Source organism: Salvelinus fontinalis, chromosome 6 (assembly GCF_029448725.1).
Source record: "Salvelinus fontinalis isolate EN_2023a chromosome 6, ASM2944872v1, whole genome shotgun sequence".
Classification (NCBI taxonomy): Eukaryota; Metazoa; Chordata; class Actinopteri; order Salmoniformes; family Salmonidae; genus Salvelinus; species Salvelinus fontinalis.
The window spans coordinates 52705554-52718885 of record NC_074670.1 but is presented as its reverse complement, the minus strand read 5'-3'; the positions used below and the strand labels follow the sequence as shown (position 1 = coordinate 52718885).

General features: G+C 43.3%; 1 protein-coding gene across 2 annotated transcripts in view; it reads left to right on the top strand.

The window, feature by feature from the left end:
- The first annotated feature begins 1255 nt into the window (after positions 1 to 1255).
- The window catches only part of LOC129858088 (neuronal acetylcholine receptor subunit alpha-7-like), an 81870-nt gene continuing 69793 nt past the window's right edge, over positions 1256 to 13332 (top strand). The window contains exons 1-2 of one of the 2 annotated variants that reach the window (XM_055927037.1): positions 1256 to 1344; positions 1535 to 1792. In XM_055927037.1, coding sequence (XP_055783012.1) covers positions 1723 to 1792 — 70 coding nt within the window. In that variant the 5' untranslated portion in view covers positions 1256 to 1344; positions 1535 to 1722. Of the gene's footprint in view, positions 1793 to 13332 lie in introns of both variants that reach the window. The other variant, XM_055927036.1, reaches the window with a different exon arrangement.

Sequence of the window (13332 nt, the reverse complement as noted above, 5' to 3'; positions counted from 1 at the left end):
GATAACCAGGTGAGGGGAGTTATTTACTAATTAGTGACCATAGTCAAGTACAAGGGAGGAGCGAAAACCAGCAGACACTCAGCCCTCTGTGGAATGAGTTTGACACGTGTGCTAAGGCATTGTTACATGGTTTGGTAACCTGATCGTGCAGCTCAAAGCCCAAATCTTGAGACTGACCAAGACAGCAGGGAATAGGCATGACACTTCCTTCCTCTCTCCAGGAGACCATCATCAGACAGGCCAGAAAGGTCATGTCAGACCCCATACATGCACTGAACTTAGAGTTCCTGCTGATGCCATCAAGGAGGTGTTATAAGGTGGCTGAACAGATATAAACCTTTGTTTATCCCCCTGTCAATAAAACTGCTTTACAGCAGGGGAGGCAGACACAATGACAGACTGGAGCCTGGCCTTCATCATGTGGAACTGCCACCTAGACATTTTTTACATTGACATTTTAGTTATTCATCAGGTGCTCTTATCCAGATCAATTAGGGTTAAGTGCCTTGCTCAAGGGCACATCGGCAGATTTCTCACCTAGTCAACTCTAGGATTCGAACCATCAACCTTTCAGTTACTGTCCCAATGCTCTTATAGGTTACCTGCCAACTGACATTAATTTATTAAACTTTTGTGTGGGTGGGGAGGGGAGTGTATGATGATTCTATGTATTTATGTATTTACAGTATGTAGAAAGCAGCAGCACTCTCTATTGTCCAAGTCAAATTTCCCCTCGGGACAATAAAGTATATTGTATCATATTAACTCTGGGGTGTGAAGATATACAGTGTGCAATGAAGACATCTTCGTTTTTTATTTTCTAAATTGGGAACATGTTCTATATGGAGTAGGTTGTATACACCTGCAGGAAAACATTAAAATGTAATAAATGTTTTGAATTTTGAATATAGCCGACTCGCGCAATTGCACATAATGTATACAGTTATTGGAGTCAGTCTCAAGTTTTTTAATTTAGTTTTGTAACATATTTATGCCTATTAGGCATTTGCGTAAAATATCATCACATTGTAATACACATTTCAGAACAACATTTATGATCAATGTAAAGTTTTAACTATTTACACAGTTCATAGTGAACTTTTGTGTCTGCGTGATTTAAAAATAAATTGAAATGTTGATGTTTTTCTCAGACTGACCGAGACACAGAGGCTCAGACCTCTCTGGAAGCTCTTAGCGGTGCGCCTGACGTCATCCCCGCCACTCGTCGATTTAAAAAAAAGTGTCACGAGGAATGCGCTCGAGCAGACCAAATGAACAGACGAGGCGGGAAACGGGTGAGCGCGCGAAGAGAGACAGCGCAACCACAGCCACAAGTTTATCCGTGTAAGATACACCATGTCCGAGTATTCAGACACCGAGTAGTATTTTGTTATGCGTAAAAGTTATTTTCCCTTCAGCAGCCTATGCTCCGAGAATGCGCCCGGGTGTATGAGAATGTTTTTTTAACCATCGTGCAAGCGCAAATGTTGTTCACTATCTCTATCTCACTCATTCACTCTCCACCTCTCCCCAGCCCATCACTCTCCACCTCTCCCCAGCCCATCACTCTCCATCTCTCCTCAGTCCATCACTCTCCACCTCTCCTCAGCCCATCACTCGCCATCTCTCCCCAGCCCAATGCTCATACCCTGGCTGAACAAGCGCCTAATCTCTAGCCGCCAGTGAAGGCTCGAGGGTCGTCGGATTCCTGTGAACGAAAGGATGCGGTGCCGCAAGTTTTTTGGACAAGGTTTGGTTGGGATCTATCTATGGATGGCGGTCCTTTTAAAAGGTATGGCTGGCTCCGAGTCCACTTCTCTCTGTTGAAAGGTGTTTCATGTCTGTTTAGAGAGAATGTGGTGTGAATGCTAACCCTCAGTGATAGGCTACATACTCTGATTTGAGTTTTGGGTATACACAACAAAGTAGGTTTCCGGTTTCCAGGTAATTCTGGGCACGATTTTGACGTTTGAAATAAAAGCACAGAGAGAGGGGAAATTGATATGAGAGGAAAGTGATTTTTTCTTCTCAAAATAACAGTTAACGTTACCTGTAATATTTGATTGAAACACAAATACAGTTGTGATCCAACATAGTGATGGGTTTTGGGAATAGAGTAGGCCGATTTGTATTTTGATAGATAATTCTAAATAGCCTAGGTTTAAGTGTATTTCCCTTTCATGTCACAGTGCAGTTTCATTCATGTGCATGTACAGTAGGATTATGTAATCTATTCTATACAGTAGGCATAATATACCATATTACCTAATGCATATGCAGGTCGTTCATTTAAAATAGTTAAACGTGTATGTGCACAGTGTGTTGTGCTTATTCATAGGGATAATGCATTTGTTCTTAAAGCCCCCCCAATCATCCCTGACATCTGGGTCTACTTTATATACTGTGACGCAGCACAGCACAGGGTTTACAGAGGTTTATTGGCATAGAGGCATCTCTCCAGTGTGTTGCGTGTTACTGTCTCTGTGCATTGTTTCTCTGTCTCTTTGTGTGTGTCCAGCACACAGACACTCTCCCTGTCCTCAACTACCTACTCCACTCACATCACTGGCCAGGGATGGATGGAGGGAGAGACAGTGCTTTGGTCAGACAGGGCTTTGGTCTCAGGCAGACTTGTCCTATGATTGCCAATGTCTGATAGACAGACTGGTCTTTATAACCATTTGATTGATAGTTGAAGCAGACTATCTTTTTCTAGCCATTAAATTCCTTATTCCCAGTCTGATGGGGCACTGTTGTAGCCTGACTGTCGCGACTCAGGTGGAGAGCTGTGACAAACCGGTCTGGACAGGGCCCTGTTGTAAGTGCAGTATTCACACATAAGTTGGCTTGAGCTTGGTTCTCTCAAATGTTATTTTTTTAGACCACTCATTTGAAAATCCTACACTTGTATTGGAAGGGGGTGGTACTCGGGGGCTGTGTGTGTGGCTGTCCATGTGAGTGTTTGAGTGAGAAAGACAGAGGTGAACCAATCGGTAATAAAGCACAGCCTCCTTCATTATCTGTGAATCTTGCCTACAACATCATGGAGCCTTTCCAGACTCTGAAGTCAGGAAGACTTCAAGTTAGGTGTCAGCCAGACTAGCACGCTTGTGCATGAGGCCATGTAACGCATACAGGCAAGTGTTGGTGATCAAATAATTTACACATCAACTTTCAATAATGTCATTCAGCACCACAGATCTACTTTCAATCAATCTTAGTTTACAATACTTAATTAAAAAAATTTTTTATATGAGATGCATCTGAAGAGTAAGAGTAACTGTGGCGCAATAAAGACATCTTAACTTTTTCCAATGAAATTCTGGTTTTATTGTTTCCCTCTAACCTTTGTTCCAGAACCTCTCTCTATATGGTATGAAGAGTTGCATGGCATCTGTCCATAAATGAGATCTTTCTGATTCCAATGCAACACCTCACTCTTCCCCTTCTCTTCCCTCTCTCTTTCCCCCATGGTCAGCAGTAACTCATGAGAGACTTTCTAGCCTCCCACTTTCTTTAATCTCTAGTTTATGTCAATTCAAACTCCTGCTTCATCCTGTGCATTATTGATTTGGGTATTTTTGTGTCTTCAACTAAATTATGCTTATACATGTGATGGGCATCTATAGGAGGAAGACATACAGTTCCGTCCAGTAGCAGCATGGTAGCAGTTACCTTTCCATGGCATTGTATACATCCATGTACATAAGGTACTGTATGTGCACTACTCTACAACTCTATGAGGGAGAACATACATTGAGTGTACAAAACACTAAGAACACCTTCCAAATATTGAGTTATATCCTCACTTTTCCCCTCAGAACAGCTTCAATTCGTCGGGGCATGGACTGTAGAAGGTAGAGGTCGACCGATTAATCGGAATGGCCGATTAATTAGGGCCGATTTCAAGTTTTCCTAACAATGGGAAATCGGTATTTTTGGCCTTTCTTTTTTTTTTTTACACCTTTATTTAATCTTTATTTAACTAGGCAAGTCAGTTAAGAACACATTCTTATTTTCAATGACGGCCTAGGAACGGTGGTGGGTTAACTGCCTCGTTCAGGGGCAGAACGACAGATTTTTACCTTGTCAGCTCGGCGGATTCAATCTTGTAATCTTACAGTTAACTACCCTTATCCTACTCCTCCTCTGTTCCGCTGGTGATGTAGAGGTGAATCCAGGCCCTGCAGTGCCTAGCTCCACTCCTATTCTCCAGGCGCTCTCTTTTGATGACTTCTGTAACCGTAATAGCCTTGGTTTCATGCATGTTAACATTAGAAGCCTCCTCCCTAAGTTTGTTTTATTCACTGTTTTAGCACACTCTGCCAACTCGGATGTTCTAGCCGTGTCTGAATCCTGGCTTAGGAAGACCACCAAAAATTCTGAAATCTCCATTCCTAACTACAACATTTTCAGGCAAGATAGAACAGCCAAAGGGGGCGGTGTTGCAATCTACTGCGAAGATAGCCTGCAGAGTTCTGTCCTACTATCCAGGTCTGTACCCAAGCAATTTGAACTTTTACTTTTATAAATCCACCTCTCTAAAAACAAGTCTCTCACCGTTTCTGCCTGCTATAGACCACCCTCTGCCCCCAGCTGTGCTCTGGACACCATATGTGAACTGATTGCCCCCCATTTATCTTCAGAGCTCGTGCTGCTAGGCGACCTAAACTGGAACATGCTTAACACCCCAGCAATCCTACAATCTAAGCTTGATAACCTCAATCTCACACAAATGATCAATGAACCTACCAGGTACCACCCCAAAGCCGTAAACACGGGCACCCTCATAGATATCATCCTAACCAACTTGCCCTCTAAATACACCTCTGCTGTTTTCAACCAAGATCTCAGTGATCACTGCCTCATTGCCTGCATCCGTAATGGGTCAGCGGTCAAACGACCTCCACTCATCACTGTCAAACGCTCCCTGAAACACTTCAGCGAGCAGGCCTTTCTAATCGACCTGGCCGGGGTATCCTGGAAGGATATTGATCTCATCCCGTCAGTAGAGGATGCCTGGTTATTTTTACAAAATGCCTTCTTCACCATCTTAAATAAGCATGCCCCATTCAAGAAATTTAGAACCAGGAACAGATTTAGCCCTTGCTTCTCTCCAGACCTGACTGCCCTTAACCAACACAAAAACATCCTATGGCGTTCTGCATTAGCATCGAACAGGCCCCGTGATATGCAACTTTTCAGGGAAGCTAGAAACCAATATACACAGGCAGTTAGAAAAGCAAAGGCTAGCTTTTTCAAGCAGAAATGTGCTTCCTGCAACACAGACTCAAAAAAGTTCTGGGACACTGTAAAGTCCATGGAGAACAAGAACACCTCCTCCCAGCTGCCCACTGCACTGAGGACAGGAAACACTGTCACCACCGATAAATCCACTATAATTGAGAATTTCAATAAGCATTTTTCTACGACTGGCCATGCTTTCCACCTGGCTACCCCTACCCCGTTCAACAGCACTGCACCCCCCACAGCAACTCACCCAAGCCTTCCCCATTTCTCCTTCTCCCAAATCCAGTCAGCTGATGTTCTGAAAGAGCTGCAAAATCTGGACCCCTATAAATCAGCCGGGATAGACAATCTGGACCCTTTCTTTCTAAAATTATCTGCCGAAATTGTTGCAACCCCTATTACTACCCTGTTCAACCTCTCTTTCGTGTCGTCAGAGATTCCCAAAGATTGGAAAGCAGCTGCGGTCATCCCCCTCTTCAAAGGGGGGGACACTCTTGACCCAAACTGCTACAGACCTATATCTATCCTACCCTGCCTTTCTAAGGTCTTCGGAAGCCAAGTCAACAAACAGATTACCGACCATTTCGAATCCCACCATACCTTCTCCGCTATGGAATCTGGTTTCAGAGCTGGTCATGGGTGCACCTCAGCCACGCTCAAGGTCCTAAACGATATCCTAACCGCCATCGATAAGAAACAATACTGTGCAGCCGTATTCATTGACCTGGCCAAGGCTTTCGACTGTCAATCACCACATCTTCATCGGCAGACTTGATAGCCTTGGTTTCTCAAATGATTGCCTCGCCTGGTTCACCAACTACTTCTCTGATAGAGTTCAGTGTGTCAAATCGGAGGGCCTGTTGTCCAGGCCTCTGGCAGTCTCTATGGGGTTGCCACAGGGTTCAATTCTCGGACCGACTCTCTTCTCTGTATACATCAATGATGTCGCTCTTGCTGCTGGTGAGTCTCTGATCCACCTCTACGCAGATGACACCATTCTGTATACTTCTGGCCCTTCTTGGGACACTGTGTTAACAACTCTCCAGATGAGCTTCAATGCCATACAACTCTCCTTCTGTGGCCTTCAATTGCTCTTAAATACAAGTAAAACTAAATGCATGCTCTTCAACCGATCGCTGCCTGCACCTGCCCACCCGTCCAACATCACTACTCTGGACGGTTCTGACTTAGAATATGTGGACAACTACAAATACCTAGGTGTCTGGTTAGACTGTAAACTCTCCTTCCAGACTCACGTCAAACATCTCTAATCCAAAGTAAAATCTAGAATTGGCTTCCTATTTCGCAACAAAGCATCCTTCACTCATGCTGCCAAACATACCCTTGTAAAACTGACCATCCTACCGATCCTCGACTTCGGCAATGTCATTTACAAAATAGCCTCCAATACCCTACTCAATAAATTGGATGCAGTCTATCACAGTGTCATCCGTTTTGTCACTAAAGCCCCATATACTACCCACCACTGCGACCTGTACGCTCTCGTTGGCTGGCCCTCGCTTCATACTCGTCGCCAAACCCACTGGCTCCAGGTCATCTACAAGACCCTGCTAGGAAAAGTCCCCCCTTATCTCAGCTCGCTGGTCACCATAGCAGCACCCACCTGTAGCACGCGCTCCAGCAGGTATATCTCTCTGGTCACCCCCAAAACTAGTTCTTCCTTTGGCTGCCTCTCCTTCCAGTTCTCTGCTGCCAATGACTGGAACGAACTACAAAAATCTCTGAAACTGGAAACACTTATCTCCCTCACTAGCTTTAAGCACCAGATGTCAGAGCAGCTCACAGATTACTGCACCTGTACATAGCCCATCTATAATTTAGCCCAAATAACAACGTCTCCCCCTACTGTATTTATTTATTTATTTTGCTCCTTTGCACCCCATTATTTCTATCTCTACTTTGCACATTCTTCCACTGCAAATCTACCATTCCAGTGTTTTACTTGCTATATTGTATTTACTTCGCCACCATGGCCTTTTTTTGCTTTTACCCCCCTTATCTCACCTCATTTGCTCACATTGTATATAGACTTATTTTTCTTCTCTATTATTGACTGTATGTTTGTTTTACTCCATGTGTAACTCTGTGTTGTTGTATGTGTCGAACTGCTTTGCTTTATCTTGGTCAGGTCGCAATTGTAAATGAGAACTTGTTCTCAACTTGCCTACCTGGGTAAATAAAGGTGAAATAAAAATACATAAAAAAAACTAGTCCAAAGCTCTAACCACCCGATTACATTGCACTCCACGAGGAGCCTGCCTGTTACGTGAATGCAGTAGAAGCCAAGGTAAGTTGCTAGCTAGCATTAAACTTATCTTATAAAAAACAATCAATCAATCATAATCACTAGTTAACTACACATGGTTGATGATTTTACTAGTTTATCTAGCGTGTCCTGCGTTGCATATAATCAATGCTGTGCGTATCGTTGCTCCAATGTGTACCTAACCACAAACATCAATGCTTTTCTTAAAATCAATACACAGAAGTATATATTTTTAAACCTGCATATTTAGCTAAAAGAAATCCAGGTTAGCAGGCAATATTAACCAGGTGAAATTGTGTCACTTCTCTTGCGTTCATTGCACGCAGAGTCAGGGTATATGCAACAGTTTGGGCCGCCTAATTTGCCAGAATTTAACGTAATTATGACATAACATTGAAGGTTGTGCAATGTAAAAGGAATATTTAGACTTATGGATGCCACCCGTTAGATAAAATACGGAACGGTTCCGTATTTCACTGAAAGAATAAACGTCTTGTTTTCGAGATGATAGTTTCCGGATTCGACCATATTAATGACCTAAGGCTCGTATTTCTGTGTGTTATCATGTTATAACTAAGTCTATGATTTGATAGAGCAGTCTGACTGAGCGGTGGTAGGCAGCAGCAGGCTCGTAAGCATTCATTCAAACAGCACTTTCCTGCGTTTTGCCAGAAGCTCTTCGCTGTGCTTCAAGCCTATCAACTCCCGAGATTAGGCTGGTGTAACGATGTGAAATGGCTGGCTAGTTAGCTGGGTGCGCGCTAATAGCGTTTCAAACGTCACTCGCTCTGAGACTTGGGAGTAGTTATTCCCCTTGCTCTGCATGGGTAACGCTGCTTCGAGGGTGGCTGTTGTCGTTGTGTTCCTGGTTCGAGCCCAGGTAGGAGCGAGGAGAGGGATGGAAGCTATACTGTTACACTGGCAATACTGAAGTGCCTACAAGAACATCCAATAGTCAAAGGTTAAAGAAATACAAATGGTATAGAGAGAAATAGTCCTATAATTCCTATAATAACTACAACCTAAAACTTCTTACCTGGGAATATTGAAGACTCATGTTAAAAGAAACCACCAGCTTTCATATGTTCTCATGTTCTGAGCAAGGAACTTAACCTTTAGCTTTTTTACATGGCACATATTGCACTTTTACTTTCTTCTCCAACACTTTGTTTTTGCATTATTTAAACCAAATTGAACATGTTTCATCATTTATTTGAGGCTAAATAGATTTTATTAATGTATTATATTAAGTTAAAATAAGTGTTCATTCAGTATTGTTGTAATTGTCATTATTACAAATACATAAAAAAAATCGACCGATTAATCGGTATCGGCTTTTTTGGTCCTCCAATAATCGGTATCGGCGTTGAAAAATCATAATTGGTCGACCTCTAGTAGAAGTTGTAGAAAGTGTTCCACAGGGATGCTGGCACATGTTGACTCCAATGCTTCCCACCGTTGTGTCAAATTGTCTGGATGTCCTTTGGTGACAGTGGAGGCTGCTGAGGGGACGACAGCTCATAATAATGGCTGGAATGGAGTCAATGGTATGGTATCAGCCACATGGAAACCATGTGTTTTATGTGTTTGCTAACATTCCATTGACTCCATTCTAGCCATTATTATGAGCCATCCTCCCCTCAGCAGCCTCCACTGGGGGTGGACCATTCTTGATACACACGGGAAACTGTTGAGTGTGAAAAACCCAGCAGTGTTGCTGTTCTTGACACAAACCGGTGTGCCTGGCACCTACTACCATACCCCGTTCAAAGGCACGTAAATATTTTGTCTTACCCATTCACCCTCTGAATGGCACACATACACAATCCATGTCTCAATTGTCTCAAGGCTTAAAAGTCCTTCTTTAACCTGTCTCCTCCCCTTCATTTACACTGATTGAAGTGACATAAATAAGGGATCATAGCTTTCACCTGGATTCACCTGGTCAGTCTGTCATGGAAAGAGCAGGTTTATTTCACTCAGTGTATATTTCTGTTTCCTTTGAGCCAAAAGACACTGATGAAGATATGGACTTACATAATCAATCTGTGTAAGAAGTCAATCATAATATATATGAATACACATTCATGTGTAGCAGCAGTAAAATTACTTTTGTATAGAGTATTCCATTGTGGCATGACATAGAGTTTTAGCCATTGGATTAGATTAGGACTATGACTAGAGCCCTGAGATTAGACCCTATATCATTATCGTTAATGTTGTACTCAGCTTTTGGTGTTCAGGAGCGACAACATTTGTCAGGACGTAAAGGAAAATGATTTTTCTCAAGGGGAGTGTGGCTGTGGGAGATGTACTGAAGACCATTTGGAAGAAAGTTAGTTTCCTGGTGTTCTGACCACAGGAGTATACAGTCGTGGCCAAAAGTTTTGAGAATGACACAAATATACATTTTCACAAAGTTTGCTTCTTCAGTGTGTATAGATATTCTTGTCAGATGTTACTATGGAATAGTGAAGTATGATTACAAGCATTTCATAAGTGTCAAAGGCTTTTATTGACAATTGCATGAAGAGTCAATATTTGCAGTGTTGACCTTTCTTTTTCAAGACCTCTGCAATCCGCCCTGGCATGCTGTCAATTAACTTCTGGGCCACATCCTGACTGATGGCAGCCCATTCTAGCATAATCAATGCTTGGAGTTTGTCAGAATTTGTGGGTTTTTGTTTGTCCACCCACCTCCTGAGGATTGACCACAAGTTCTCAATGGGATTAAGGTCTGGGGAGTTTCCTGGCGATGGACCCAAAATATCGATGTTTTGTTCCCCGAGCCACTTAGTTATCACTTTTGCCTTATGGCAAGGTGCTCCATCATGCTGGAAAGGGCATTGTTTGTCACCAAACCTTTCTGGATGGTTTGGAAAAGTTGCTCTCGGAGGATGTGTTGGTACCATTCTTTATTCATGGCTGTGTTCTTAGGCAAAATTGTGAGTGAGCCCACTCCCTTGGCTGAGAAGCAACCCCACACATGAATGGTCTCAGGATGCTTTACTGTTGGCACAACACAGGACTGATGGTAGCGCTCACCTTGTCTTCTCCGGACAAGCTTTTTTCCGGATGCCCCAAACAATCGGAAAGGGGATTCATCAGAGAAAATTACTTTACCCCAGTCCTCAGCAGTCCAATCACTGTACCTTTTGCAGAATATCAGTCTGTCCCTGATGTTTTTCCTGGAGAGAAGTGGCTTCTTTGCTGCCCTTCTTGACACCAGGCCATCCTCCAAAAGTCTTTGTCTCACTGTGCGTGCAGATGCACTCACACCTGCCTGCTGCCATTCCTGAGCAAGCTCTGTACTGTTGGTGCCCCGATCCCGCAGCTGAATCAACTTTAGGAGACGGTCCTGTCGCTTGCTGGACTTTCTTGGGCACCCTGAAGCCTTCACAACAATTGAACGTCTCTCCTTGGAGTTCTTGATGATCCGATAAATGGTTGATTTAGGTGCAATCTTACTAGCAGCAATATCCTTGCCTGTGAAGCCCTTTTTGTGCAAAGCAATGATGACGGCACGTGTTTCCTTGCAGGTAACCATGGTTGACAGAGGAAGAACAATGATTCCAAGCACCACCCTCCTTTTGAAGCTTCCAGTCTGTTATTCGAACTCAATCAGCATGACAGAGTGATCTCCAGCATTGCTCTCATCAACACTCACACCTGTGCTAACAAGAGAATCACTGACATGATGTCAGCTGGTCCTTTTGGCAGGGCTGAAATGCGGTGGAAATGTTTTTTGGGGATTCAGTTTGCATGGCAAATAGGGACTTTGCAATTAATTGCAATACATCTGATCACTCCTCATAACATTCTGCAGTGTATGCCAATTGCCATCATGCAAACTGAGGCAGCAGACTTTGGGAAAATTAACATTTGTGTCATTCTCAAAACTTTTGGCCACGACTGTAGATTATCAACCACTCACATCATCTCACCCCAGACCCTATACTGCCATGACCATGCTATGTTACCCTATCCCACCCTACTCCACCCCCACCCACTCTCTGAGCCCAGTGATGCAGGGTGGGAGAAAGGGTTACAACCCCAGTCACATGATGGTGGAGAGCTGGTGCGTTAAAAGGCGAAAGCCTGGCATTGTCAGCTGGTTTAATTTCAGCGTGCAGGCAAATGCATGTGCAAGGAGTACAGTCGCTATAGATGGGGAACATTCACACTGTGTTCACACACACTGACTTGACTCTAATCTAGTCAGCCTTAGAAAATCATGGTCACATTTGAACTCCCTCATGTAAAATGTATAATTTCTTGCGGCATTGTTTTTATGTCTGAACTCTCTCTACTGTCTTTCTCCACTACCCCCTCTCTCCCACTCACTAGCTCTGCTTTCCCTCGCTCCCTCCCTCCTCTCTTGGGCTGAGGGCTGAAATAGGTCAGTGAATATGCACACCTTTACTTTGATGTGTGAAGACAAAACAGCTGTCTGGACCCTCCACTACTCAACTGGATATTATTTTTTTATAGTAAAAACACTATAGGATAACTCTAGATTAAACTGGCTTTGAACACAATATAGAAAAATGTGCTTGAAATGGTGAAACCACCTTCTTGTGGTAAAATTAGTTCTATCGGCGTCACAAATGGCACCTTACTGTTCAAAAGTAGTGCACTATATAGAGGATTGGGTGCCTCTGGGATGCATTCTCTGTCTTCACAATGGGTTTTGGGGTATTCCCTCTGGATTCTAAAACACTTCTAAAGAACACATTACTTCTTTAGAGTTACAGAACAGCACACATGTATTACTTATAGCTGTTTAAAACGAATCTATCCTTTATTTCTTCACCTTGGAATGGCTTTCTGACAGGCAGTTAAAAGAACACCCGTGAAAGTCTGAGTCCTAAACTTTAGAAGAGATAGATGGGCACAATTACTAGATACAGTGCCTTTGGAAAGTATTCAGAGCCCTTTATTTTTTCCACATTTTATTAGGCTACAGCCTTTCCTAAAGTTGATTAAATAATTTTTTCCCTAATCAATCTACACACAATACCCCATAATGACAAAGCAAAAACAGAATTTCTGGCATTTTTGCAAATGTATAATTTTTTTAACGGAAATATCGTATCAGCATAAGTATTCAGACCCTTTACTCAGTACTTTGTTGATGCACCTTTGTCATCGATTACAGCCTCGAGTCTTTTTGGGTATGACGCTACAAGATTGACACAACTGTATTTGGGGAGTTTCTCCCATTCTTCTCTGCAGATCCTCTCAAGCTCTGTCAGGTTGGAAGGGGAGCGTTGCTGCACAGCTATTTTCAGGTCTCTCCAGAGATGTTTGATCGGGTTCAAGTCCGGGCTCTGGCTGGGCCACTCAATGGCATTCAGAGACTTGTCCCGAAGCCACTCCTGAGTTGTCTTGGCTGTGTGCTTAGGGTCATTGTATAGTTAGAAGGTGAACCTTCACCCCAGTCTGAGGTCCTGAGCAGGTTTTCATCAAGGATCTCTCTGTACTTTGCTCCAATCATCTTTGCTCGATCCTGACTAGTCTCCCAGTCCCTGCCGCTGAAGAACATCCCCACTGCATGATGCTGCCAGCACCATGCACCACCACTGTAGGGATGGTACTAGGTATCCTCCAGACATGACGCTTGACATTCAGGCCAACGAGTTCAATCTTGGTTTCATCAGACCAGAAAATCCTTTTTCTCATGGTCTAAGAGTGTTTAGGTGCCTTTTGGCAAACTCCAAGCGGAGAGTCATTTGCCTTTTACTGAGGAGTGGCTTCCTTCTGGCCACTCTACCATAAAGGCCTGATTGGTGTAG